The following is a 24,766-nucleotide window of genomic DNA, read 5'->3' as shown; positions in this document are numbered from 1 at the left end:
TTTCTTTCTTTTGTTCGTTTGTTCTTTCTTTCTTTCTTTTAAAGATTTACTTATTACTTTGAGAGAGAGAGTGGGATGAGGGGCAGAGGGAGAAAATCTTCAAGCAGACTCCCTGCTGAACCATGCAGCCCGATCTCAAGACCCTGAGATTATGACCTGAGCAGAAACCAAGAGGATGCTCAACCAACTGAGCCACTCAGGTACCTTGAGAGATTTGTTTCTATTTTCTGAAATATTTGCTTGTTTTCATTTTAATTTTATATTTCTTACAGAAGATACATCATTTCAATACAAAATCAGGAGGTAGGAAGGGGTAAGCAATGAAGTCTTCTTCCAACAGCTTTCCCTGGCTGACCAACCCCATTCCCAGAGGCAAGCATTAACCATTTCTTGTGAATCTTTACAGAAATATCTTATACGTAGATGAACAGTTCTGTAAATACGTTCTCCCCAAATAGACGTTCAGTCCCATTCCCCTTTTCTTTTTGGTGAACCACTATATACAATGATGCTTTCTTATCTAATAATACAATATGTTGTGGCATTCATAAAAATATGTAGAGTTTCTCATTCACTTTAAAGCTCTATCATATTCTATCACGTAGATGTACCATAAGATATTTAAGGAATTCCTTATTAAAATGAAAATTTAGCTTGCTTCTAATCTTGTGCTATTTTCATTATTATCTTCTTACCAGAGATTCTCTGGGCTAATTTGATTGCTTCTTCAACCGGGTCTGAGTTCACAATTTCATCTAGGATACCCAGCTTGAGTGCTTCATCTGCCAAAACATGTCTTCCTAAAACAAAACAAAACAAATCGAAGAACAATGTGAGGTTAAAGCAAAGGCATTACTCTCTCTAGTAGGGAAGGTTATCTGTCCTGGACACATCTATTATTAAATGAAATAAATAAGCAACTCGCTGACTATTGTAGTAGAAGAATCACTGCAGAGGTAACCAAAAATCTTAGTTCAAGCTTCAGCTCTATGATCTACTACTATCTTTGCGATGGTGAAGAACTGTATGATCACCCTTCCTCCTAGGTAAATGGGAGTAATTATGCTTACCTTGGTAAATCTGAGTATCAAGCGAGAGAATAACACATTTTCTTTACATTCTGTAAATCTCTGTAGAAGCACTTTGTAAACTATACGTCTCTAGAAAAGAGGTGATTGATTTTTGAGAAGAATAATAGAGATAGTAACATGAGAGCAGTAGTAGCTTCTTACACCAATACACACCGACATACATATCTACACTGATTACAAAAAATAAAAAAATAAGACAGTCTGGAAACATGAATATAGTGGGGGGGGGGAACAAGGGGAAACCATGATGAGGTTGACATTATTTAAGTTATAATCAGAATTACACAGGATAAATGGGGTGGACTTCTGTCATTTTTGGCCTACCCAGCATCTCAACCCCTCCCTTAGTTTGTGGAGTGGCTATTGTGTGAGTTTTGGAGACCTGCCTTTTATGACAGTAGATCAAAGGGAAGCAGAAGTGATCAGACAATTGTTCCTTCAGATCCATGTAGTCGGGGTGTGGTCCATGACCCCACGTTTGGCAAAAGAAATGCTCTATAGAGGGTTTTTAGTCTGGAGTGAGGACACTAAGCAGCAGCTAGCGACATCTAGTGTCTGATGGTGGTGGTATCAGGAGCATCTAGTGTCCAGTGGCGGCACAGGCGGCCTCTAGTATAGAATAGCAGATTTAGGGTGTTAAGAAGTTTGATGAGCATCACTCCTGGGTTCTTCACCGGGTGTAAATATGTAACTTCATCTGAATATTCTGAAGTAGTGGGATAAGGTATATGAGTATAGAAGAAAGGAGACAGTAAACCTTCCTTGCTTTCTTGCCAGTACCATCGTGCCTTGCAGAAAGTGATCATCAAATCAGTCTTGGTGGCAACATTCCCACAGTCCTTGCTGTTCGTACAGTGTTAGTGGATGCCATCTTAGAGACAAACCCCTCCACTCCTGGTTCTTAGCAATGGTTCAGAGAGTTAAAAATGGGTTTTCTTGATCAGAAAGACAGTTCAATGATTTCTGGCAGGGGCCACTCTGCAACAACACTATCTGGGCAGTTTTCAAGAAGTGTCTTTGAAAACAGGCTCCCAGACTTCCTCCTGGGGTGAGGAGGGCAGTGAGAAATGGATGAGTGGCTACAGAGGTCAAGTTGCCTGTGTATCAGATCACTTGGGGGGGATGCCTGGGTGGCTCAGTCATTGAGCATCTGCCTTCGGCTCAGGACTTGATCCCAGGGTCCAGGATCAAGTCCTGCATTGGGCTCCTTGCAGAGAGCCTGCTTCTCCCTCTGCCTATGTCTCTGCCCCTCTCTCTGTGTCTCTCATGAATAAATAAATAAAATCTTAAAAGAAAATCACTTGGGTAAGGAGTGAATGAGTCAGCCTGCGTAGGTCAAGGGCACCGAATGCAGACAAAATGGAAAATGGAAACCCGAGTAAGAAAAGGATCTTTGGGGGAAACTGAGTAGGTAACATGAGCTACCCAGAGGATGTACTCAAAGTTCCTTCAGCTGTAATGATTGCTTCTAGCCTGGATTTCACACAAGTGGACATGTAGCAATGCTATTCTTACAGAGTCCATGAGATTATAGGTATTCTGTTTCTGTTTCAAGGGCCTAAAGACACATCTCTGTATATACAACCCAAATCTTCAGGCTCAGATTTAAACTTGCTTTTTTTCTCTTGTTGCCCTCAGTGTAGACAACAACCACTGCACAATGGACTTTAATAAGAACCCTGCCTAGAGCCACTATAAAGAGACCCTCGTAACTGAAACTGAGACATCTCTTCTCCAAAGTGGGTAATCTTGATTTTCTCCCAGTGTTCTTCACGACTTCTTTTCCAACCTTTAGAAAATCTTTTTCTACATAGAATCTTTTCCAGATGTCATTTTAAAGTCCCCCTAATATTGTACAGACAACTTAAAAGATAGGCGTATGATTCTAATGTTAGTTTTCTTCTAATTCACTGTGACCTTTTCTATGCAAATCAAAATCCATCATATTCTTACTGTTTGTGCTTCTTCTCTTCATCAGGTTAAAAATAGTGATATTTCTATAAGCAGCAGCTCTTCTTTGGAAAAAGGTAACCTTTGTTCACTTCATTTCTTTTTGTCAAAGAAGCCAGATTTCTTTCTGATTTCACCCAAGATACGATTGCCTTTCAGACTTAGTGATGAAAACAGACACAAAATTCCTCAATATTCCCCCACATGCTTCAATTTTTATAAACTAGACTTTACAGACTCATTTCACACTATTATAATTTCCCCTATATTTTATCTGCTTCGCTTCCTTTGTATTTTCTCTTTTGCAGAATGAACTGTCTTATGTGCTTTGAATTCTGTAGTATATTGAATTGTAATCATCCTCATGAATTTTACATTACATACTTAGCATACTATACATTCTTAAAAGTATACTTATCATCCCATTGTAACCTGAAACAATTTCTAATTTAATTTACTGAAGATAAGAAATGTAATACTTTCCACTTTTCTAGCTATCCTTTCATACTCTGTAATATTTATATCCCTGTAGCATTTAAAAAAAGGGGGGGGGGATCCCTGGGTAGCTCAGCGATTTAGCGCCTGCCTTCGGCCCAGGGCTTGATCCTGGAGTCCCAGGATCGAGCCCCACATCAGGCTCCCTATATGGAGCCTGCTTCTCCCTCTGCCTGTGTCTCTGCCTCTCTCTCTCTCTCCTTCTCTGTGTCTCTAATGAATAAATAAATAAAATCTTAAAAAAAAAAAAAAGAAAAGAAAGAAAAAAGAAGTATTTTTTATGCACAGAGTCATATTATTTTCTAATTTAGATCATGTATACACAGTTTTGCATAGTGGTTTCTGTGTCAAAAAAAAAATACAGACTTCAACTTCTGAAGTTCTGAAACTTTTCAATCTTTGGACCCCTTTGCACTCCTAAAGATAATGGAAGACTCCAAAAAACTTTATGTGGATTATTTCTATCAACATTTACTGTATTATAAATTAAGTGAGAACTTTAAGAATGTTTCTTTATTAAATCACTTTTAAAGGGGCTTCTGGGTGGCTCAGTGGATCCTGAGATCTAGTCTTACATCAGGCACTCTGTGGGGACACTGCTTCTCTCTCTGTCTAGATCTCTGCCTCTTTCTGTGTGTCTCTCATGAATAAATAAATAAAATCTTTTTTGAAAAATCACTTTTAAAAAACAAGACTAAATGTTAATGTTAACATACATTTTTATGCAAAATAACATATATTTTCAAAAATTTAAAAGTTAGTGAGAAGTGACATTGTTTTACATTTTTGCAAACTTCTTTCATGTCTGGCTTAATAGATGACAGCTGGGTTCTCATATCTGCTTCTGCATTCAATCTGTTCTGATATCACATGGCATACAACAACTCTGGAAAGTTCTACTATACATGTGTGAGAGAATGAGAATAGAAAAGGCAAGTAACGTCCTACTGTTATGAAAGTACCTCTGACTTCATGAACTGCCCCCAGTGGTCTTGGGCATACCTAGGAGTCCCTGGACCACATTTTAAGAACTTCTAATTTAGATTGCCATTTTAAAGATTGTATAGACTCTTAGGATAGGCTTATCATTTTAAAGACTACAGAATCTTAGAATGGGATCCTACATTCTAGGATTCTATACAGTCTTTAAAATGATAATAATGTAAGGATATTAATGTATGATAAATGTATACAACATTTGCATTCTAGGATCGTGTATCATCTGATCTGATATACACTATCCCTGCCTCGGACCCCTGGGTACTAGGATCATATATGAATGTTCCATATATTTAGCATTTATTTGTGGCTGGAGTGATTTTAGTTATTTTGTAAGTAATCTTTTATTTTGCTTTTGTCTTTTGGCAGCTTGCAGGATCCATTTCCTGGAAGTTTAAAAATTTTACCAAAATGCAGCAGGCAATTGATGTTTCATCAGTTTTTCCAAGAAAATGGTGAGCTTGCTGAAATGCAATCTCTGGTTCCATTTCATAATCTGAAGAGTTTCTTCTGTTTTTTCCCCCTGGTTACCACTTCTCACCTTTTTGCTTCATGCTTTAGGAGCTCTTGTAATACAAAGCAGAGATCTTGATTACATACCTTCTGAATCTTTTTTGTTAAATTCTCCTGAATTTCAAAAATGTGTCTCTATTTATCATGTTGCTCATTGAGTTGTCCATTCGACCGTGTCTTCTTTTTATTGCTTCAAAAAGAAGTTATTTGGGCTAATGTTTTTATTTTAGACAGGGTGTTCTTATTTAACAAAATATTTTCTTTTATAATTTAGCTTATTTTCTAAAATTTTCATTTTATTTATCTGTTTGACATTAATGTTTCACTCCTCTAATGTCACAGAATATTTTCATAGATTTTGGGTTTAATATGAAGTTTTTTTTGTTTGTTGGTTTTGGTTACTGAATTATATTTGCTGATAGGTGTTATTGCTGCTTGGGAGCCTTGGTTATTAAAATGTGCCCTCAACATCTTGTTCAAATATAGAGAAAACTTACCTGGACTTAACCCACCTGAAAGGCAGGTATGATAAAGATGCTAGTCACAACTTCTCCCCGACTATTCTAGGTGGTAATAGGTATCTCCTCAAAGTCTAGAGCCTGAGTATCCCTGTCCTAAGAGTGACCATAAAGAAATTCATGGGCTAGAACAAAGCTTGATAAGAACAGAACAGACACTTTCTATGCCGTTCAGTGAATGAGGACAAGCCCTTAAAAAAAAAAAAAAAAGCAGAAGCAAGAGCAAGGGCACTGTAGTTCTTGTCATTTGATTGGATGGAGAACATTAGGAAATGAATTGCAATGTGCTCAAGCATATCTTTTGTGGTTACTGCTAAAGATTCAGCTATTTCCAGGTACCATTTTAAAGGAAGTGTGGAAAAGCAATGGTGCTCCACTTTCCAGAATTAGCTCTCTAATGGTTTCCAGAAGATCAGAAAAGGTTAGCTCTTTACTTATTAATTTAATCTAAATCTGTTTACTTATTAGCTTCCTATGGGCACAGTGTCTACAAAGCTGGTGTTTTTTCAACATTAACATCAGTAGGGGATCTTCAACTTTCAATAACAATTTTTTTTAGCATACTCTGTTAGAAAAAAAATTTTTCCAAACCAAACAGCAACAGTCTTATTAGCATCATTATTAGTAGGTACTGTATTAGTTTCCTTTACAAACTCCCACAAATGTAGCAGCTTAAAACAACACACATTTATATCTTAGTTTAGGATATCAGAAGTCTAAAATAGGTCAGCAAAACTGTCTGGGGACTCTAAGGGATAATCTATTTCATGGTCTTTTCCTGACTCTAGAGGCTGCCTGTATTACTTGGCTTGTGGCCATTTTCTCTATCTTTAGAGCCAGCTGGGTACCATCTTCTCTCCTCTCTGACCTCCTGCCTCCCTCTTCTAGGGACGCCTGTGATGTATCAGGCCCACCTAAAAAATCCAGAATAATCTCCCATCTTAAGATTCTTAATTTAATCACATCTACAAAGTCCCTTTTAAATGTGAGGTGATATATTCAGGGATTCTGGGGATTAGGACATAGACATCTTTGGTGGTGGTGGGGCATTATTCTGCCTACCATGGTTACCATTTATTTATTTATTTTTTAAATTTTTATTTATTTATGACAGTCACAGAGAGAGAGAGAGAGAGAGAGAGGCAGAGACACAGGCAGAGGGAGAAGCAGGCTCCATGCACTGGGAGCCCGACGTGGGATTCGATCCCGGGTCTCCAGGATCGCGCCCTGGGCCAAAGGCAGGCGCCAAACCGCTGCGCCACCCAGGGATCCCTGGTTACCATTTATTAAATGTCTCCTGTGTGGCAGGTACTAGACCAGAAGCAAATCATGTGACTTCATTATTTCTTAAAGCAACCATGTGATATTTTTACTTATGAGAAAATGAAGGCTGAGAGGATATCAGAAGGCCTGTCTCTCCTAACCAGGCCAGTTTGTCCAAATGTCTACTTGACATCTCCACTTGGATGTCTAATAGGCTTCTCAAACTTTCAACGTGTCCCACAGTGAGCTCTTGGGATTCCTCCCTACAATGTGCTCTGCCGGCAGCAACCCTCATCTCAATAATGGCGCCATCCTTCCAGCTGCTCAGGCCACCAGAATCACTCACTTCCTCTTTCTCGCACATCTTACTTTTGATCAATCACAAAATCCTGCTGGTTCTCCCTTCAGAACATATGCAGAATTTGACCATGTCTCACCATTTACATTGTTACCACTCAGGTCCCAGCTCTCATCATCTCTCCCTTGGACAATTATAGCAGGCTTCTAATCAGCCTTCCTATGTCTGCCTTTACCTCCAATTAATATATTTTCAACAGCCAGAGTGATCTTTTAAAAAACATAAATGAGAGCCTGTGACTCCCCTGCTCAAAACACTCCAATGCCTTTCTACTTCATTCATAAGGAAAGTCAAAGTTCTTTCTATAATCTTCAAAGCCCTACATGATGTGACTTCATCCTTTACTTCTCTTTCCCTTACTTCACTCCAGCTATATTGACCTTCTTGCCTTTCTTTGACACTTCTAAGCATACCGCTGCCTCCAGGCTTTGCCTTTGCTACTTTCTCCATGTGGAGTATCTTCCTTCGGGTATTGGTATAATAAGTCTCCTCACCTCTTTCAGGTCTTTTTTTTTAAGATTTTTAAATTTATTTATTCATAGAGACTGAGAGAGAGAGAGAGAGAGAGAGGCAGAGACACAGGCAGAGGGAGAAGCGGGCTCCATGCAAGGAGCCCAACGTGGGACTCGATCCCGGATCTCCAGGATCATGTCACGGGCCGCAGGCGGCGCTAAACTGCTGTGCCACTGGGGCTGCCCTCTCTTTCAGGTCTTAACCCAGATATCATTTTGTAGGAAAGCCTCTTTAACCCCTTGATCCCTAACATTTTATATTAAAATATTACCTCTCTATCCCTAACATTTTATATTCCTGCTCTCTGTTTTATGTTTCCTCTTAGCACTTATCTCCATCTGACCTACTATATATATGACTTACATAATAGGTAGGCATATGTGTGAGTATACAGTTGTGGTGGCTAGCCCCTAAAGTGATTCCCAGTGAGTTTCACCTCTTGGTGTTCAGGTCCCCTCCCCTGTTGAATAGGGAAGACCTCTATAACAAATCCATATATACATTATGTATACATGTATGTTACATTATATCATGTATACATGTATACATGTATATTACATGTATATATTATGTACATACATGATCAATCAGAAAAGATGGCACATGACTCCAAAGCTAGATCATAAAAGACATCACAGCTTTCTTCTTGCTCTCTCTGGATCACTGGCTCCAGAGGAAGCCAGCCTTCATGTTGTGAAGACACTCAGGCAGCTCTAGGGGGAGGTCCACGTGGAGAAGAAATGAAGCCTCCTGCCAACAGTCAGCACCAACTAGCCATCCATGTGAGGGAGCCAACTTGGAAATAGATCCTTCAGCCCCATTCAAGTTTTCAGATGACTACAGCTCCAGTCAATGTCTTGACTACAACTTTATGACAAACCCTGAGCTAGAATCCAACTAAGGAGGTCCCAAATTCCTGACCCATACAAATAAAGAAAGAAGAAATATTGTCAATCAAAACATGACTCTTTCTTCCAACCTTACTGCAGCTGGAAATCTCTGTATCAGTCTTATGGGATTTGGTAAATCCAGGGTCTCTAAATGTTTTCTAGTGTTGCATTGTTCACATTCTCTAGTGAAAGAGAACAACTTCTATTTGTAGCTAAAATCTTAATATTTGTGAAATGAAAAATTAAGTTATTTCCACATTAAAACTTGAAAACTTTCTATGAAAATTCTGGTTTTAATTCTTGTTTATATTACAATTTCTAAATTGAGTCCGAATATAATGTGCCCTATGTGATACCCATGTTTATGCATGGACACTCGAACTATAGTAATACCTTACATATAATTGATGCTTTGAATACACTTTCATGGGATCCCTGGGTGGCGCAGCGGTTTGGCGCCTGCCTTTGGCCCAGGGCGCGATCCTGGCGACCCCGGATCGAATCCCACGTCGGGCTCCCAGGGCATGGAGCCTGCTTCTCCCTCTGCCTGTGTCTCTGCCTCTCTCTCTCTCTCTCTCTGTGACTATCATAAATAAATAAAAATCAAAAAAATAAAAAATAAAAATTTAAAAATTAAAAAAAAAAAGAATACACTTTCATTTAGAAGGCACTTACATGTGGTCTTCATAATTAATGTCTGAGAAGCTCTCAGGTAAGATATTCTTTCCATTTGACAGATGAGAAAACTGATTGTCAAAGAAGTTAAAGTATCCTCTTTAAGATTACATGAGTGGAGAATGGTCAATCTAGAATTTCTCTACCTCCTAGTTCAGTTACTCACATTGTTCTAGACAGTTGTTGGCAGGGTTTGTACTGACCTGAGGTAATTAAGTCAAGTGCAGCAGGAACTCCAATGAGTCTGGGGAGAAGCTGGGTTCCTCTTGCACCAGGAAGGATTCCTAGTGTGACTTCTGGGAAGCCAATTTGAGCCTATTGAAGTTTGAAGGCAGGAAGATCATAAGAATGAGATGACATGAAGAGTCAAGGCAACCATTCCCTTGGATTTCCCACACCCTCAAAAACACTGTTTCATAGTATTCTGCAAAAGTTTCTACATGACAAATTAGTACACACTCTACTTTAGTAAGCAGCATAAACAGAGCTGTGCTGTCCCTAAGTCTTCACGTTGAAACACACCTCTAGCTTCTTAGGCATTTTTTTCTCTGACTCCATTACGACCTGTTTAGGCCAACAAAATGATATTCTCCCAAAACAGCTTTATGGAGCCATAAAAGAGCCAGGCAGCCAAAAATTAAAAAAGATAACCCACAGAATAGGAGAGAATATTTGCTAATCACATATATGTAATACACAAAGAACTTTTTCAACTTAATAGTAAAAAGACAATCTGATTAAAAAGAGGCAAAGGATCTGAATAGACATTTCTCCAAAGAAGAGCTACAAAATAGCCAATAAGCACATGAAGAGACATGTAATATCATTAGCCATTAGGAAAATGCCAATAAAAACCATAAGATACTATTTCACATCTAATAGGATGACTATAATAAAAAGACAGACAGTAACAAATGTAGAAAAGACAAAACCCTCATAGTGGAAATATAGAATGGTACAACCACTTTGGAAAACAATTTGGTGGTTCCTCAAAGGTTAAACACAGAGTCACTATAAGATCCAGCAATTCCACTCCTAGATCTATATCCAAGAGAAATGAAAACATGCCCACAAAAAAAAAAGTACATGATTTTTCATAGCATCATTGTTCACAAAAGCCAAAAAAGTAGAAACAATTCAAATGTCTGCAATTGATGAGTGGAAAAGAAAATGTGGTATATCCATACAAGGGAGTGCTATTAGGCCACAGAAAGGAACAAAGTACTGATGCATGCTACAACATGGGTGAACCTTGAAAACATTATGCTAAGTGATAGAAGCCAGTCATAAAAGACAACATATTGTATGATTCCACTTATTTGAAATGTCTAGAGTGGGCAAACCAATAGAGATAGAAAGTAGATAAGGAGTTGCCTAGGACTGAGGGAGACAGGAGATGGTGGGTTACAAATTTTCTTTGGAGATAATAAATATTCTGAAATCAACTGTGGTAATGGTCACAGAACTCTGTGAATATGTTAACATACCATTCAATTATACACTTTGAATGAGTGCATTATATGGTACTTGAATTATATCTCAGTAAAGCTACTACAGAAGAAGAATCAGGGAGCAGCCTCAGTCCAGACAAGAGAGTGATCTTGAGTCCTTTATTACATGTCTCTTCTGGCTATTTCAAAGTGGCTAAAGCTCAGGGCACCTGAGTGGCTCAGTTGGCCAAGTGTCCAGCTCTTGATTTCAATTAAGGTCATGGTCTCAGGGTTGTGAGATCGAACCTGGCTTCGGGCTCATCCTGGGGATGAAGCCTGCTTGGGATTCTCTTTCCCTCTCGTTCTGCATTGCCTCCTCCACCCCTCCACCCCACCCCAACACACACACATGCATGCTCACTCTCTCTCTCTCCATGTTAAAAAAAAATGGCTAAAACTCTGTAAGTCATCTTCCAGGTACAGGATGGAAGGAGGAAAATGTTTTAATCCAGACTGTCATTAACCCATATTGTGATGCCAATAGCTTCAAAAAATTTTTTGATAAACTTCATTGGCTATGATACTGCCCCTGCACAAAGCTCAAAATAAATATTTGAGCCTCTCTCTTGCAAGGCTTTCCTAACAGTCAGTCATGGTTTTTTCCACTACTGATCATCCCCATCCACCGACCTATTATTGTTCATAACTTAGGTCTGCACTCAGTATGCAGAAGGCATGGTAAGAGGGACACAGAAAAACAAGCACTTAGGATATATGTCTTTATTCATAAGCTTTTATAAAAATTAAAATGCCATAAGGAAATAGTTAAATAATATATATATGTAACATATATATATATAACATATATATATATATATATAAAACAAAACTATACATCCATTTAAAACAATATTTTTAAAGACTATTTAAAATAAGATTAACAGCAAATTTCTCATCAGAAACCATGGAGGCCAAAAGGCAGTGGGATGACATAGGCAAAGCACTGAAAGAAAAAAACCTGTCAAACAATAATTCTATACCTGGCAAAACTAGCTTTGAAAGTGAAGGCAAATTAGGGGAGCCTGAGTGGCTCAATCAGTTAAGTGTCCAATTCTTGGTTTCAACTCAGGTCATGATCTCATAGGTTGTGAGATCGAGCCTTGAGCAGGGCTCTGAGCTCAGTGGGGAGTCTGCCTAAAGGTTCTCTGCTTTCTGCCTTTCCCCTACTTTGGCACATGTGTGCACATTCTCATTCTCTCTCTAAAATAAATAAATAAAACTTTAAAAAGATAGCAAAGAAAAAAAAGCTGTAAGGACAAAATATTAAATAGGAAAAATACCAGAAGAAAACAAAATAGAATGCAAATAGTGGTTATTTATGAACTGTGAGTATCTGGTGATTTTAGTTTACATCTTTATAGTTTCCTGTATTTCCTAGTCTATTACAATGATCAATGTTATCTTTATAAGTAGAAAAATATGTTACTTGCAAAAATGTTACCATTATAAGATTGGTATCACAGACCTCATCTACATATCTAAAAGGACAAATTAAATCTATTTACAATCTATTAGAAACAAATAGATTTACAGTTTTGTGCTATTTTCAAATAGGAAATTGTCTTCCTGGGTACTGATAATTATGAGGGACCACAAAACTGAAACCTTTGAGATAGGAAACAAAAATTTAAATAAGTAAGCATATTCAGGAATGATAGTCAAAATACTTTAAACCTTTTATCTCATGAACACAGCTCAGATGAACCGAATGTGGACCATACCACTGAAGCAGAGTCCTGGGGGCCCTGTACTGGCCCAGGAGTTCCCTTTTAGTTGGTGGATCTTGGGGAAACCCAAAGACTAGGGTTAGGGGAAGCAAAGGAACAGTCACAGGCTCAGACTAATAGCTATTTACCCATCAGAATGGTCATATTTCAACTACTGCTACTGTGCTGGTATGTGGCAGCTGAAAAACCAGCACTAAAAATACAGGAGTTGTCAACCAGTGAACTAGTCTTTTAAAATGCTCACCTCTGAGGCTTATACAGCATTTAGATTTTGACTTAAAAAAAAGCCTCCCACACCAAGCCCCATATCGAGCTTGAGCTGTTACCTCTGCATGGGCAATCCTATAGTGACAGCCCAGCGCCAGCTCCAGTCCCCCTCCTAAAGCCAGGCCTTGAATAGCTGCCACCACGGGCTTCTCAGTTCTCTGTATTTCATCTACTATATGTCCTAGTACAAAGTCAGACTTTCTGGGCTCACCAAAGCTGTGGATATCAGCACCTAAGGACATAGACAAAGAAAAAGAGAGCTGAGAAATATCTGGGCTTTGTTAAGATAACAATAATGTAACAGATAACTCTCAAGGAACCTCTTTGGGCCCATCAAACATTTTATTCTTTAGTTGGACACAGTGAAGGAAAATCAACCTAGAAAATGTAGAATAACATGGGAGAAAATCCTCAAATCTTGACCAGGAATCCTGTAATCTTCTAAAATCTGTCTTTCCAGGGCAGCCCGGGTGGTTCAGTGGTTTAGTGCTGCCTTCAGCCCAGGGCCTGATCCTGGAGACTTGGGATCGAGTCCCATGTCAGGCTCCCTGCATGGAGCCTGCTCCTCCTTCTGCTTCTCCCTCTGCCTGTGTCTCTGCCTCTCTCTCTGTGTCTCTCATGAATAAATACAATCTTAAGTAAAATAAAATAAAATCTGTCTTTCCATGTGTCAGATAACAACTCTACCTTTAAAAAAAATTTAAAAAGTCAAGGGCTCCTGGGTAGCTCATTCGGTTGAGCATCCAACTCTTAGTTTCGGCTCAGGTCATGATCTCAGGGTTGTGAGGTGGAGTGCCGGGTAGGCCCCTTGCAGGGAGCCCGACGTGGGACTTGATCCTGGGTCTCCAGGATCACACGCTGGGCCTAAGGCAGGCGCTAAACCACTGAGCCACTCGGGCTGCCCTCAACACCTATCTTAAATGACTTACCAGAGAATTAAGCAGAAGTTTACTATAATATATATTTAACAATATTGACAGCATTCTGACATTATTTTTCATATTTTCCTTTTTTTACATAACATTATAAATACTGAGCGTTTTCCCTATTGATTATCTACTCTTTAAAAACATTAAGCTTGGTATACGTTAAAAAGTTAAAGCAATTATTTCACATTCAGGCTATTCATCCTTTTGTTCCTACCCACTCCTTACCTAGCATTATGTTTTTTTCTTACCAATCTATCATATTCACATTCTAATCTATTGTTATAGTTATTTAGATTCCTTTTTGGTTTAAGAGAAACAAGATCTATGGGACACCTGGGTGGCTCAGTGGTTGAGCGTCTGCCTTTGGCTCAGGACATGATCCCAAAGTACCAGAATCAAGTCCCACACCAGGCTCCCTGCATGGAGCCTGCTTCTCCCTCTGCCTGTGTCTCCACCTATCTCTCTCTCTGTGTGTCTCTCATGAATAAATAAATCAAATATTTTTTAAAAAGAGAGTAACAAGATCTATTTCAACCTGCATCTTAGGCCTATCAGTCCTGTAACTTTAGATTTAAATGATTTTCATGTCCTAATAGCAGTTAGCATGTATTGGATAAATACTTTACACCTGGCACCATGCTAAGTAGTTTCTGATGCTCTCTTATTTAATTTTCTTAACACCTAGGTTAAGTAGTATAATGATCCTCATTTCACAGGTCAGGAAGTTAAGGATTTGTGCTGTTAGGTGGTAGTTCAAACACATGAGCAGTTAATTACGGGTAGAATAAGAACTTGAACTCCAGCAACTTAACTACATAGTCCACATTCTTAAATGTATACTGCATTCTTCTACTTGCAGTGTAAGGTTAGTACTTTTATTCCATTTTACAGAAACCAAGGCACAAACAAGAGTACAGTGATTTCATGTTTTCACTGCGTATCTCTGGCATATAGAAATGCAATTAATATTTGGATATTGATTTAATATGCAGAAAAAATGCTAAATTCTCTTATCAATTCTAATAATTTTCTAATAGATTATTTTGATTTTTCTACAAACACTGTCATATCTTCTGGATAATGAAGTTTCATTTCTTCCTTTCCAATCAGTATACTTTGATTTGTTTTTCTGGCCTTACTGGGCTGGCCAGGGCCTGGAACACAAGGTCAAACAGAAATGGTGATAGCAGCTAGCCTCGTCTTGCTCCTTTCTCATAAGGAAAACTTTTGATTTACCATTTTATTTAATGTTTGCTGAAGGTTTTCCAAAATGGATGAAGACATTTTCTTACTATACCTAGTTTACTAGGAATTTTTAATTTTCATGCATATCAAATGTTATCAAATATTTTCTCTGCATTTCTTGAAAAAATCATATGATTTTTCTCTTTTAATTGAATGAAATACATTAATCTTATAATGTTCAACCAATCTAGTAGTTATGGGGAAAAAAAGTGATGTCTTCCACTTTTTATACAGTGTTAGTTTCAATTTTATAATATATTAAGATTCTTATATCTAGGTTTATGAATGAAACTGGCCTTTTTATTTTGCTTTTCTTTTCACTGCAAATTTCATTCTCAAATTTTGCTTTTTCATACTGGCTTTGACAGGTGTTGGTATCATAGTTATGCTAGCCTCACAAAATGAATTGTAAAGTGTACTGGATTGAACTGATGAAACTTACTTTGTTTGGAAATAGGCTTTTGCAGATATAATTAAGTAATAATGAAGTAATACTGGATTAGAGTGTGCCTATATAAGCTTAGGGAAATCTAGACACAGGGGAGAAAGCCATCAGAAGAGAGGCAGAGAGAGATAGGAGTGATAGAGCAACAAGCCAAGGAACACCAGGCAAGGAAAGATTCTTCCATAGAGCCTCTGGAGTAAGAATGGCCTTGCAGATATCTTGATTTTGAACTTCTACTCTCCAAAACTATGAGAGAACAAATTTCTGTTGTTTTAAGTGACCTTGCTTAAGTCACTAGTTATGGCAGCCCCAGGAAACTAACATATGTCCCCTCTCTTTTTATTCCCTAAAACATTTCTGTAAAATTAAAATAATATTTTCCTTGACTTTTTAGTTAGAACCTACCAATAGTCATCTGGGGCTGGAATTTACTTTATGAGACTTTGGATTACTGATTCAATTTCTTTAATGGTTTTCTATTTCCTCTTGAGTCATACTGGTGAGCCATAATATTTTCATTATCTTTTTTAACAGCTACAGCATCTGCAGTGTTATCCTGTTCACCATTCCTTATATACATTGTGCCTTCCCTTTTTCTCCTTGATCAAGCTCTCAAAAGTTTTGTCAGTTTTACTAGTCTTGCAAAGAACTAACTTTTGACATAATCTTGAATCATTTGTTTCTATCTCATCAATTTCTCCTCCTCCTTATTCCTTTCCTTCTACCTCACTGGGTCCATTTCATTGCTTGTTTTGTTAGTTTCTTAGTACAGATGTTTAGCTTGTTTCACTTCAGCCTGTTATCTTTTCTGATCAATATCTTTAAGGTTAAAAATCTCCTGCTGAGTTTTGCTATAGCTGGTATCCCTCAGGTTACATATGTTGCATTTTCACTATCATTTAGTTAAAAATATTTTCTAAATTCTATCATGATTTCTGCTTTGGTTCAGAGATCATAAAGGAATGAATTTAATTTCTAAAAACATTAGGAATATTTCTAGTTATATTTTTGTTACTGATTTCTAGTTCAATTGCAGTGTTATCAGAGGGCATATTCTAAATTTATTGAGACAAGTTTTTGTGGTCCAGTATCTGGTCATATTTGTAAATGTTCCAGATTTGAGAATATATATTTTTCAATTGTTGGGTGCATTGTTCTATATAAATCTATTAAGTCTAACAACTCCTAATGGTTTTCTAGGAGAATCATTTTTTCTGTTTCCGAATTCTAACTATATTCTTTCTTTTTGACCTCTTTTCTTACCAAAAAAATACCAAATTCTCCATAATTGGGATCCCTCTCTCCATGCTGCAAAGTCATTCCCTTGGGCTCCTGCCCTCCAGTTCCAAACAACAAGTAAGTCATTTAATAACCAGTTAATGTTTGCCACATTTTAAAAATCTCTCTCAGGCTCATCCTTCTCATCTGTAAATGGAGATGGTAGGATTTACTGAGGATTAAATACAGTAAGTATAAAAACATTACTATTTTCATTATTTTTTTAAAGATTTTTTATTTCTTTTTAAAAAATATTTTATTTATTTATTCATGAAAGAGAGAGAGAGAGGCAGAGACACAGGCAGAGGGAGAAGCAGGCTCCACACAGGGAGCCCGATGTGGGACTCGATCCCGGGTCTCCAGGATCACACCCTGGGCGGAAGGCAGGCGCTAAACCGCCGAGCCACCCGGGCTGCCCTACTATTTTCATTATTAATAAATAAATAACCTACACAGTTCTGGCACACAGTAGGCAAGATAAATGGCAATCACTATAGTGATTAACATTTTTATATTTCTTTATTGTCATGATTCCAGTATCTATTTCTTCTCAGGTTTCAATTAACATACATTTAATTCCCTTGGCTACAGTAAGATCACATAGGTCCTCATATCCATGTGATGTTTGTCAAAGGGCATAATATATTCAATTGGGAAAAGAAGAAAAGTTGTCATGAATACCACTGATCACCATGTCAGATTCTTTTGCCATATGTTTTCAATATTTTTGCATCTCCGTGGAATAACCCAATAAAGATTGCCATGGTCACTGAGATGGGTGACCGTCAGAAGAAAAATGAACTCCATTTCAAGTCTCAGTGTGACATAAAAAAATAATATTTATTGGCCATCTTCTGATGTAGGCACTGTACTAGGGACTTTCAGATATATATCATAGAAATCTCACAAAAACCTGTTAAGATAGATGTTACTATTTTCTGGTTTGTTTGTTTTTTTTCAAGATTTTATATTCTTATTTCAGAGAGAGAGCAGAGACAGAGTGCACACAGGACGAAGGAGCAGAGACATAGGGAGAAGCAGATTCCTCACTGAGCAGGGAGCCTGACATGGGGCTCGATCCCAGGACCCTGAGATCATGACCTGAGCCAAAGGCAGATGCTTAACTGACTAAGCCACCCAGGTGACCCTACTATCTACTTTCTAAGTATAGAAATTGAGCTTCAGGAGATTACAGGGATTTGCCCAAACTCACATAGGGCGGAGGTATATGCAGTTGTTGATATATACCTGCTAGTGTTCGTTAGTGTACTCTAACACACTAAACATCCTCCAAAGACCCAATTCAATGTAAAACAGAGTAAGGTCAGAGTCTTCTCTGGGTCTCTTTGTTACTCTTGTCTCTCAACAATATTTCTCACTCCCATTCACTTCTTCCATATCCTTTACCCACCCTAAGGCATTACCCATAGGACAGCTCATGCAGTGTTGGTCTCAGTCTGTAACTGGTTTCCGGAGGCAGTGGGAGAGGGTTAGAGACTGGTTACCTGCAGAGAATTTGCCATCTGCTCCGCAAAGCACAATAGCTTTTACTGTACGGTCTGTGGTAGCTTTCTGCAATCCGTCTTTTATTCCACGGAGTACAGCCGTACTAAAAGGAAAAAAAATTACACGAGGCATTAGAATTTAATTTCTACCATCTCAGAGTTTTTTCCTCTTCTAAAAATGAAACATACACACAATGGATAAAAACTCTAGTTACTTATTATTTAGTTTTCACTAATTTGATCAACTGATAATATAAATGTCAACTGTGAAGCACAGAACTAAGTAAATGAATAAACTTTTAAAAAGCCGTATCTTCCTGGACTTTGCTGTAACTGTGGCCACTCAAGCAACATTCATCAATTTTAAAATACTACTGTACATCTTCTATGTACAGTAAAAGTACACAACATCCTAGGAAACAACAAAATGTCACAGTAAGATGAGTGCTGTAATAAAAGTACAAAGAAAGTGATGTGGACATTCACAAAAAGAACTTACTTTGGATTTGTCATATTGGCAGAATAGAGGAAAACTGAAACACTCTACAAGAAACAACCTAAGAGATGTGTCAGGGGCTTCAAATTACCCCAAATATTCCATCCTCCCCACTTTCTTCCAAGGATTAAGCATCTAGTTTTTAGCTGGATACGTGACTGCCCAAAGTAAAGGCTGCATTTTTTCAGCCTGCTATGCAGTAAAACCAGCATAAGGCATTAAGTTCTGGCCAATAGGATGGCAGCAACTTTGGCAAGCATCCTTAAAGGATTAGGTATGCTTCTCTCTTTTCCTTTTCTGGCAGGAATGGGGATGTGATGGCTGGATCATGAGCAGCCATCGTGGACCAAGAGGTGGAAGCCACATATTGAGTATGGCAGAGCAAGAGATATACAGACGGGGTCCCTGATGATTGTGGAGCAGTCATACCATTCTAAGACCCTGCTGTGAAAGAAGCCAGCCTTTTCTTGTTTCATCCACTACTCTTTTGAGTTTTCTGTCTCTGACAACCAAACCTAATGCTATTTTAGGAGGCAAAGGCAAGGTCTGGAAAAGAAAAGGCATGTAATAGACGGCTACATTACTGTTGATGAAGGAGTCATCTACAGAAGACAGTCAAGATTGAATGAGTCTGTCAAAGGAAAAGAGAGCTGAGAGTAAATTCTCTGGGTACACCCTCGTTGAAGAAGTGGGTAGGCTCAGCAGAGTGATTCAGTACCAAGGGAGCCCAAAGTCACAAAGATCAAGAGAAGAGAATTTGCCAAGAACGAAAGGATCAATAAGTGTCAATGGATTATGATGGAGGAGAACCTAGGAAATGTGAAGATGAATTTAAGCAAAGAAAAATGATAGAACCAGAGTCCAATCAGTTTGGCATTGGAATTCTAAGCATTCTGGGTAAAATGTTTTAGTGTACAGGGTGAAAAAAAATCTTAAAACAAAAAACAAACTTTGGGAAAAGCCAGAATGTTTGGATCAACAACTATGAGTTAAAACCTCAGGCAATAAAGGAGATACTTGTGTATATATTAACTCCCTCCCAACTAGTTACTTTTCACCATTTAACCTAGATGAAATCAAACAAAATCTTTTGGTTTTGACTGGTTACTTAAAAACCAAATCTGTGAGGAGCAGCTGGGTGGCTAGTTGTTAAGCACCAACCCTTTATCTTGGCTCAGGTCATGATCTCAGGATCATGGGATTGAGACTCCTATCCCAACAGTACTCCCCTATACATCCAGCCCTACCTGGAACCCCTCCTCCCAGTTGGCTCTGTGCTCAGTGGGGAGTCTGCTAGAGATACTCTTCCTCAGCTCCTCCCCTTGTGCTTGCTTGCTCTCTCTAAAATAAATAAATAAATAAATAAATAAATAAATAAATAAATCAATCTTTAAACAAATTAAAAAAGGAAAAGGAAGAAAGATACCAGATCTGTTAATGTGATTTGGACCCAACCAGAATACTTGGAAGTCCAAAAGGCATATATTTCCTCTGAGTAAATGATGGCTGCAAAAGTAGTGCCAAAATCAGTGCCATTGAGGACAAGAGGCTGGCTTCTCCCATTTTCAACCAAACTCTTTTATTTCTTAGGGTCTTGCTACCTTTGCAAAAAACAGAGAGAAATAAAAATAGCTGTAAATACAGCTTTACTAGATCCAAGCTGAATAAAGGGACCAGCCTTGTAGCAATGATAAGGTTGCAGCGGTAAAATTATTTTCTCCTTTTAATATTGTCCACATATGGAGAAATCAAGTCTAGAGTAAAGGTAACATTTTCATGGGTGCCAACCAAAGCTCTTTAGCTGCTCTGATTTTAAGTGGTATTTCTTGTGACAGTTTTTCTTTAAAACCAAAGGTCACCAAATCATGTTTGCAGTTTGTGATCAGCATTTTTTTAAGTCAAAGAAGTAGAAGAGAAGAGAAAAATAGAATATGACAAACTACATAACACATAAGGATAAGGGTTTGGGTCTTTTTTGTTTTTCGTCTTTTTTGTTTTTTCTTTGTTTTTGGTAAACTTCACACCCAGTGTAGAGCCCAGTGCAGGGCTTGAAGTCACGACCTGTCCCCTGCAGATCAAGACGTGGGCTGAAATCAAGAGTTGGATGCTTAACAGACTGAGCCATCCAGGTGCCCCATGAGGATACATTTTGTTTTACAAAACTTTGTTTTCAGTTATGTATTTGCGTATGTATCAGGTTGCTATGTATGACATAGGATTTCTTACTGTGTGGATTACAGTAAAAAAAAAAAACACACACACACACAAAAAAAAAACATGAAAGCCATTGTTCTGAGAGACAGGCCTAGTAATCAGACATGTCCTACCCTTACAAAGAGGTTGGCATTCATCCGAATGTAAGGAAACTTGGCTGCAGGACTAGCAAAGGATTTAAACTATTTGGGCCAAAAGAAAAAAAAATTCAAATAAGAATCACTGTGCTAGGAAGATAATTTCCTAGGTAGAAGTAGGAAAGGAAAAAGGGAAGAAGGAAGGAGGAAGGAAAGAAAAGTCTAAAGAAAAAAATGATAGGAGGGTGCCTGGCTGGCTCAGTCAGTGGAACATGCGACTCTTGTGGAGCTGAAACTCCACATTGTGGGTGGAGATTATTTAAAAATAAAATCTTAAGGGCAGAGGATCCCTGGGTGGCTCAGTGGTTTAGTGCCTGCCTTCGGCCCTGGGCGTGATCCTGGAGTCCTGGGATGGAGTCCCTGTCGGGCTCCCTGCAGGGGGCCTGCTTCTCCTTCTTTCTCTGCCTGTGTCTCTGCCTCTCTCTCTCTCTATGTCTATCGTGAATAAATAAATAAAATTAAAAAAAAAATCTTAAGGGCAGCCCCAGTGGCCCAGCAGTTTAGTGTCGCCTTCGGCCCAGGGCCTGATCCTGGAGACCTGGGATCCAGTCCCATGTCCGGCTCCCTGCATGGAGCCTGCTTCTCCCTCTGCCTGCGTCTCTGCCTCTCTCTCTCTCTCTCTCTCTCTCTGTGTGTTTCTCATGGATAAATAAATAAAATCTTTACAAAAAAATAAAATCTTAGGAAAGAAAAAAATAGGCAACCTGTTAATTTTGATGAACATGGAGGGATATGTATGAGGTAAAATATAACTTCAGAATGGTGCCTGGCTGGCTCAGTCAGTAAAGCAAGTGACTCTTGACCTTGTGATCGTAAGTTCAAAACTCACATTGGGTGTAGAGATGATAAAAAACGCAATCTTTGGGCAGCCCCAGTGGCTCAGCAGTTTAGTGCCACCTTCAGCCCAGGGTGTGATCCTGGAGTCCCGGGATCGAGTCCCATGTTGGGCTCCCTGCATGGAGCTTGCTTCTCCCTCTGCCTGTGTCTCTGCTCTCTCTCTCTGTCTCTCTGTCTCTCTGTCTCTCTCTCTCTGTGTCTCTCATGAATAAATAAATAAAATCTTTTTAAAAAATAAAATCTTAAGAAAAACCCCACAATCTTTAAAAATGTATTTATATGACTTGAGAAGATAGAAGAAAGAATGGGAAAGCATTCCCAAGTAGAGAAAACTTGATGAAGCTGAAATAAACCCCAGGTGGCAGCAGGGCCTGCTGCATGGGTTTGCCATGATGGTAGCTAACATCTGTGCAATGCCAGTTTATGATCTCTAGTGGAGGTAGACTTCACCACAATGTTATGATATGAGGTAGATACAAACATTTCTGTTGCATGGGGGGTGGGGTGGGGTAAATATGAGAAATGCTTAAAATTCCTATGAGAAAATATTTCTAGTTATGAGTATTAGACTGTGAAGCCTTTTTTACCAAGTTAATGTCGGAAATGGTTTCCGGTTATGAGCAGAGGCTGAGGCAGAGTCCTAATATCTAGTATCTCTAACTAAAATAGAGACAAGTCCAAAAAGGATATGTAATAATATTATGTTTTTCTTCATCAAAACCAAAACAATGGATATTTTGCTTTCTTTTTCTGAGACTGGCAAGAAAGTGGACATATCCTTATAAGATTTTATTCTTGCACTTTTTTGGTATTATTAAGTGCAATAGCTTACATTAAAAATATGAATTGTTATATTAATACTCATGATAAAATCAAATCTGATGACACTAAGATAAAAATTAGCAGGTCTCCTCATTGCTGTCTCTTTTTTGCTCCAGCGGTATGTGATAAAAATGTTGATCAAAGGTCTTTCTTCCCTGTTTTATATATTTCTCCTAAGTTATAATTTCTGCTAATCCTACTCTCTGAGGATGGGTGGCTCTTCCCTAGGCTGATGATCACTATCCTTTTTACAAAGACATGCCAAGAACCAAACCTATATAATTAAACATTTTTAAAATTAGGGACGCCTGGGTGGCTCAGCGGTTGAGCATCTGCCTTGGGGCCAGGGCGTGATCCTGGAGACCCAGGATTGAGTCCCGCGTTGGGCTCCCTGCATGGGGCCTGCTTCTCCCTCTGCCTGTGTCTCTGCCTCTCTCTCTCTCCGTGTGTGTGTTATTATTCTCATGAATCAATAAATAAATCTTTTTAAAAAAATTAAAACCGGAAAAACAACCAGTCTGGAAAGCACTGCTGTAAGTGCACGGAACAAATCCGTGTGCGGTTTAACAAGGAAGGTGCTCCACGGTGAAATAAAAGAAGATAAACTGCACAGTCGTTTTTCAGGAAATGCTACTTAGCGGGCTTCCTCCAAACCAACGTATCCTCCACTGAAGCACCAACGCCTCCAAGTCTAGAACAGACCGGGAGAAAGAACTTTGCATTTCTGCACCATGCCACAGTTCGCCTGTCCTCACTGCCTGGGCATTAATGAGGGGCATTTACTTATTTACAAGTGGGAATTTCTCGATCATTCGGCCACACATTAGGGTGGCCCGGACTCGAGTCTGGGAAGTGAGGAGGGATCAAGGTCCCGCTGGCTCTGTGCCTTTGGAGTCGAGCGCGCCCGAGAAGGCAGCGCTGCCCGCCAGCCCACGGGTGGAGCTCGCAGCCGGCGCCGAGGCCCGGGTTCGAGCCCAGCTGCCCCACGTCCCGGCTCTGTCTGCCTCTGAGCCTCACTGCCTCGCCTCACCCTCACCAGCCAGACACGCAGCAGAGTTCGCAGCGAACGCTAACCAAGCCGGCCCAAGCACGAAGCCTGGCAGGCGCCGCGGTTCCATCCGTGCCCGTGGCTTCCGGCGTCTACACCCGGAGGGCTGCGCGCCGGGCCGGGCTGGGGGCGCCCGAGCCGTTACCTGATGGCGTTGACCGGCGGGTTTCGGAGGCGGATCAGCGCCAGGCAGTTGCGCAGCCGCGTGTACTCGGCCATGGCTCCCGGGCGCGGAGGTCGCCGGCGCCTCCCTCGCTGGGCGAGCGATGCGGCTGCCCGCCCGAGGAGGGGCGCCCGCTGGGCCAATGCGAGCCCGGCCCCGCCCCCGCGCCCGCCCGCGGACACCCGGCCCCGCCGCCCCCACCCCTCCTCCCGGGACCCCAGCCCCGCGCTCCGCGGACGCTCGCGATCTCTGCCTCGGCCTGGGCTCCCGTCACCGCGCAGGTCGGAGAGGCCCGCGGGCAGTGGTGCAAGTCCTAGGGGGCAACCCCCTGGCCCAGGGCGGCTGCCCTCCCGGGAGCCTCCTGGCTTCACTAAGTCGGCGGAGCTGTCATCGGTTTTCAGCTTCATGATCCTTCTTCTTCTTTTTTTAAAATTTATTTATGATAGTCACAGAGAGAGAGAAAGAGGCAGAGACACAGGCAGAGGGAGAAGCAGGCTCCATGCACCGGGAGCCCGACGTGGGATTCGATCCCGGGTCTCCAGGATCGCGCCCTGGGCCAAAGGCAGGCACCGAACCGCTGCGCCACCCAGGGATCCCTATGATCCTTCTTAACAGGGATAGATACCTGGAGTCATGACAATTAAGGTGACCTGACACACGCTTGGAACATTGCACACATGATGAATTTCACCCAAGTCGGTGTGGTGCCAACCACTTAACATAACAGTAGTTTTATGTCTTAACTATAACGGCGCAGCCTAGTGAAATGTATGGGTGTCTTGTCTGCCCTTTCTTTTTTCATTTTAAAAAAATTTCCCCCAATTTTGTTGAGATATAATCATATATCATTATATATATGTTATATATACATATAAATTTTGTTGAGATAGGGGATCCC

General features: G+C 39.8%; 1 protein-coding gene across 2 annotated transcripts in view; it reads right to left on the bottom strand.

Annotated features, from left to right (window-relative positions):
• Positions 1-24,026, bottom strand: part of EHHADH (enoyl-CoA hydratase and 3-hydroxyacyl CoA dehydrogenase) — a 49,283-nt gene extending 25,257 nt beyond the window's left edge. The window contains exons 1-5 of one of the 2 annotated variants that reach the window (XM_026007306.2): positions 23,851-24,025; positions 18,152-18,255; positions 12,809-12,981; positions 9,469-9,580; positions 696-800 (exon numbers count right to left, since the gene is read on the bottom strand). In XM_026007306.2, coding sequence (XP_025863091.1) covers positions 696-800; positions 9,469-9,580; positions 12,809-12,981; positions 18,152-18,255; positions 23,851-23,924 — 568 coding nt within the window. In that variant the 5' untranslated portion in view covers positions 23,925-24,025. Of the gene's footprint in view, positions 1-695; positions 801-9,468; positions 9,581-12,808; positions 12,982-18,151; positions 18,256-23,850 lie in introns of both variants that reach the window. The other variant, XM_072752531.1, reaches the window with a different exon arrangement.
• Between the last annotated feature and the right edge of the window lie 740 nt (positions 24,027-24,766).

Source organism: Vulpes vulpes, chromosome 3 (genome assembly GCF_048418805.1).
Source record: "Vulpes vulpes isolate BD-2025 chromosome 3, VulVul3, whole genome shotgun sequence".
NCBI classification, from domain to species: domain Eukaryota; kingdom Metazoa; phylum Chordata; class Mammalia; order Carnivora; family Canidae; genus Vulpes; species Vulpes vulpes.
The sequence above is the reverse complement of the archived record's forward strand: the minus strand, read 5'-3'. Positions and strand labels throughout refer to the sequence as shown.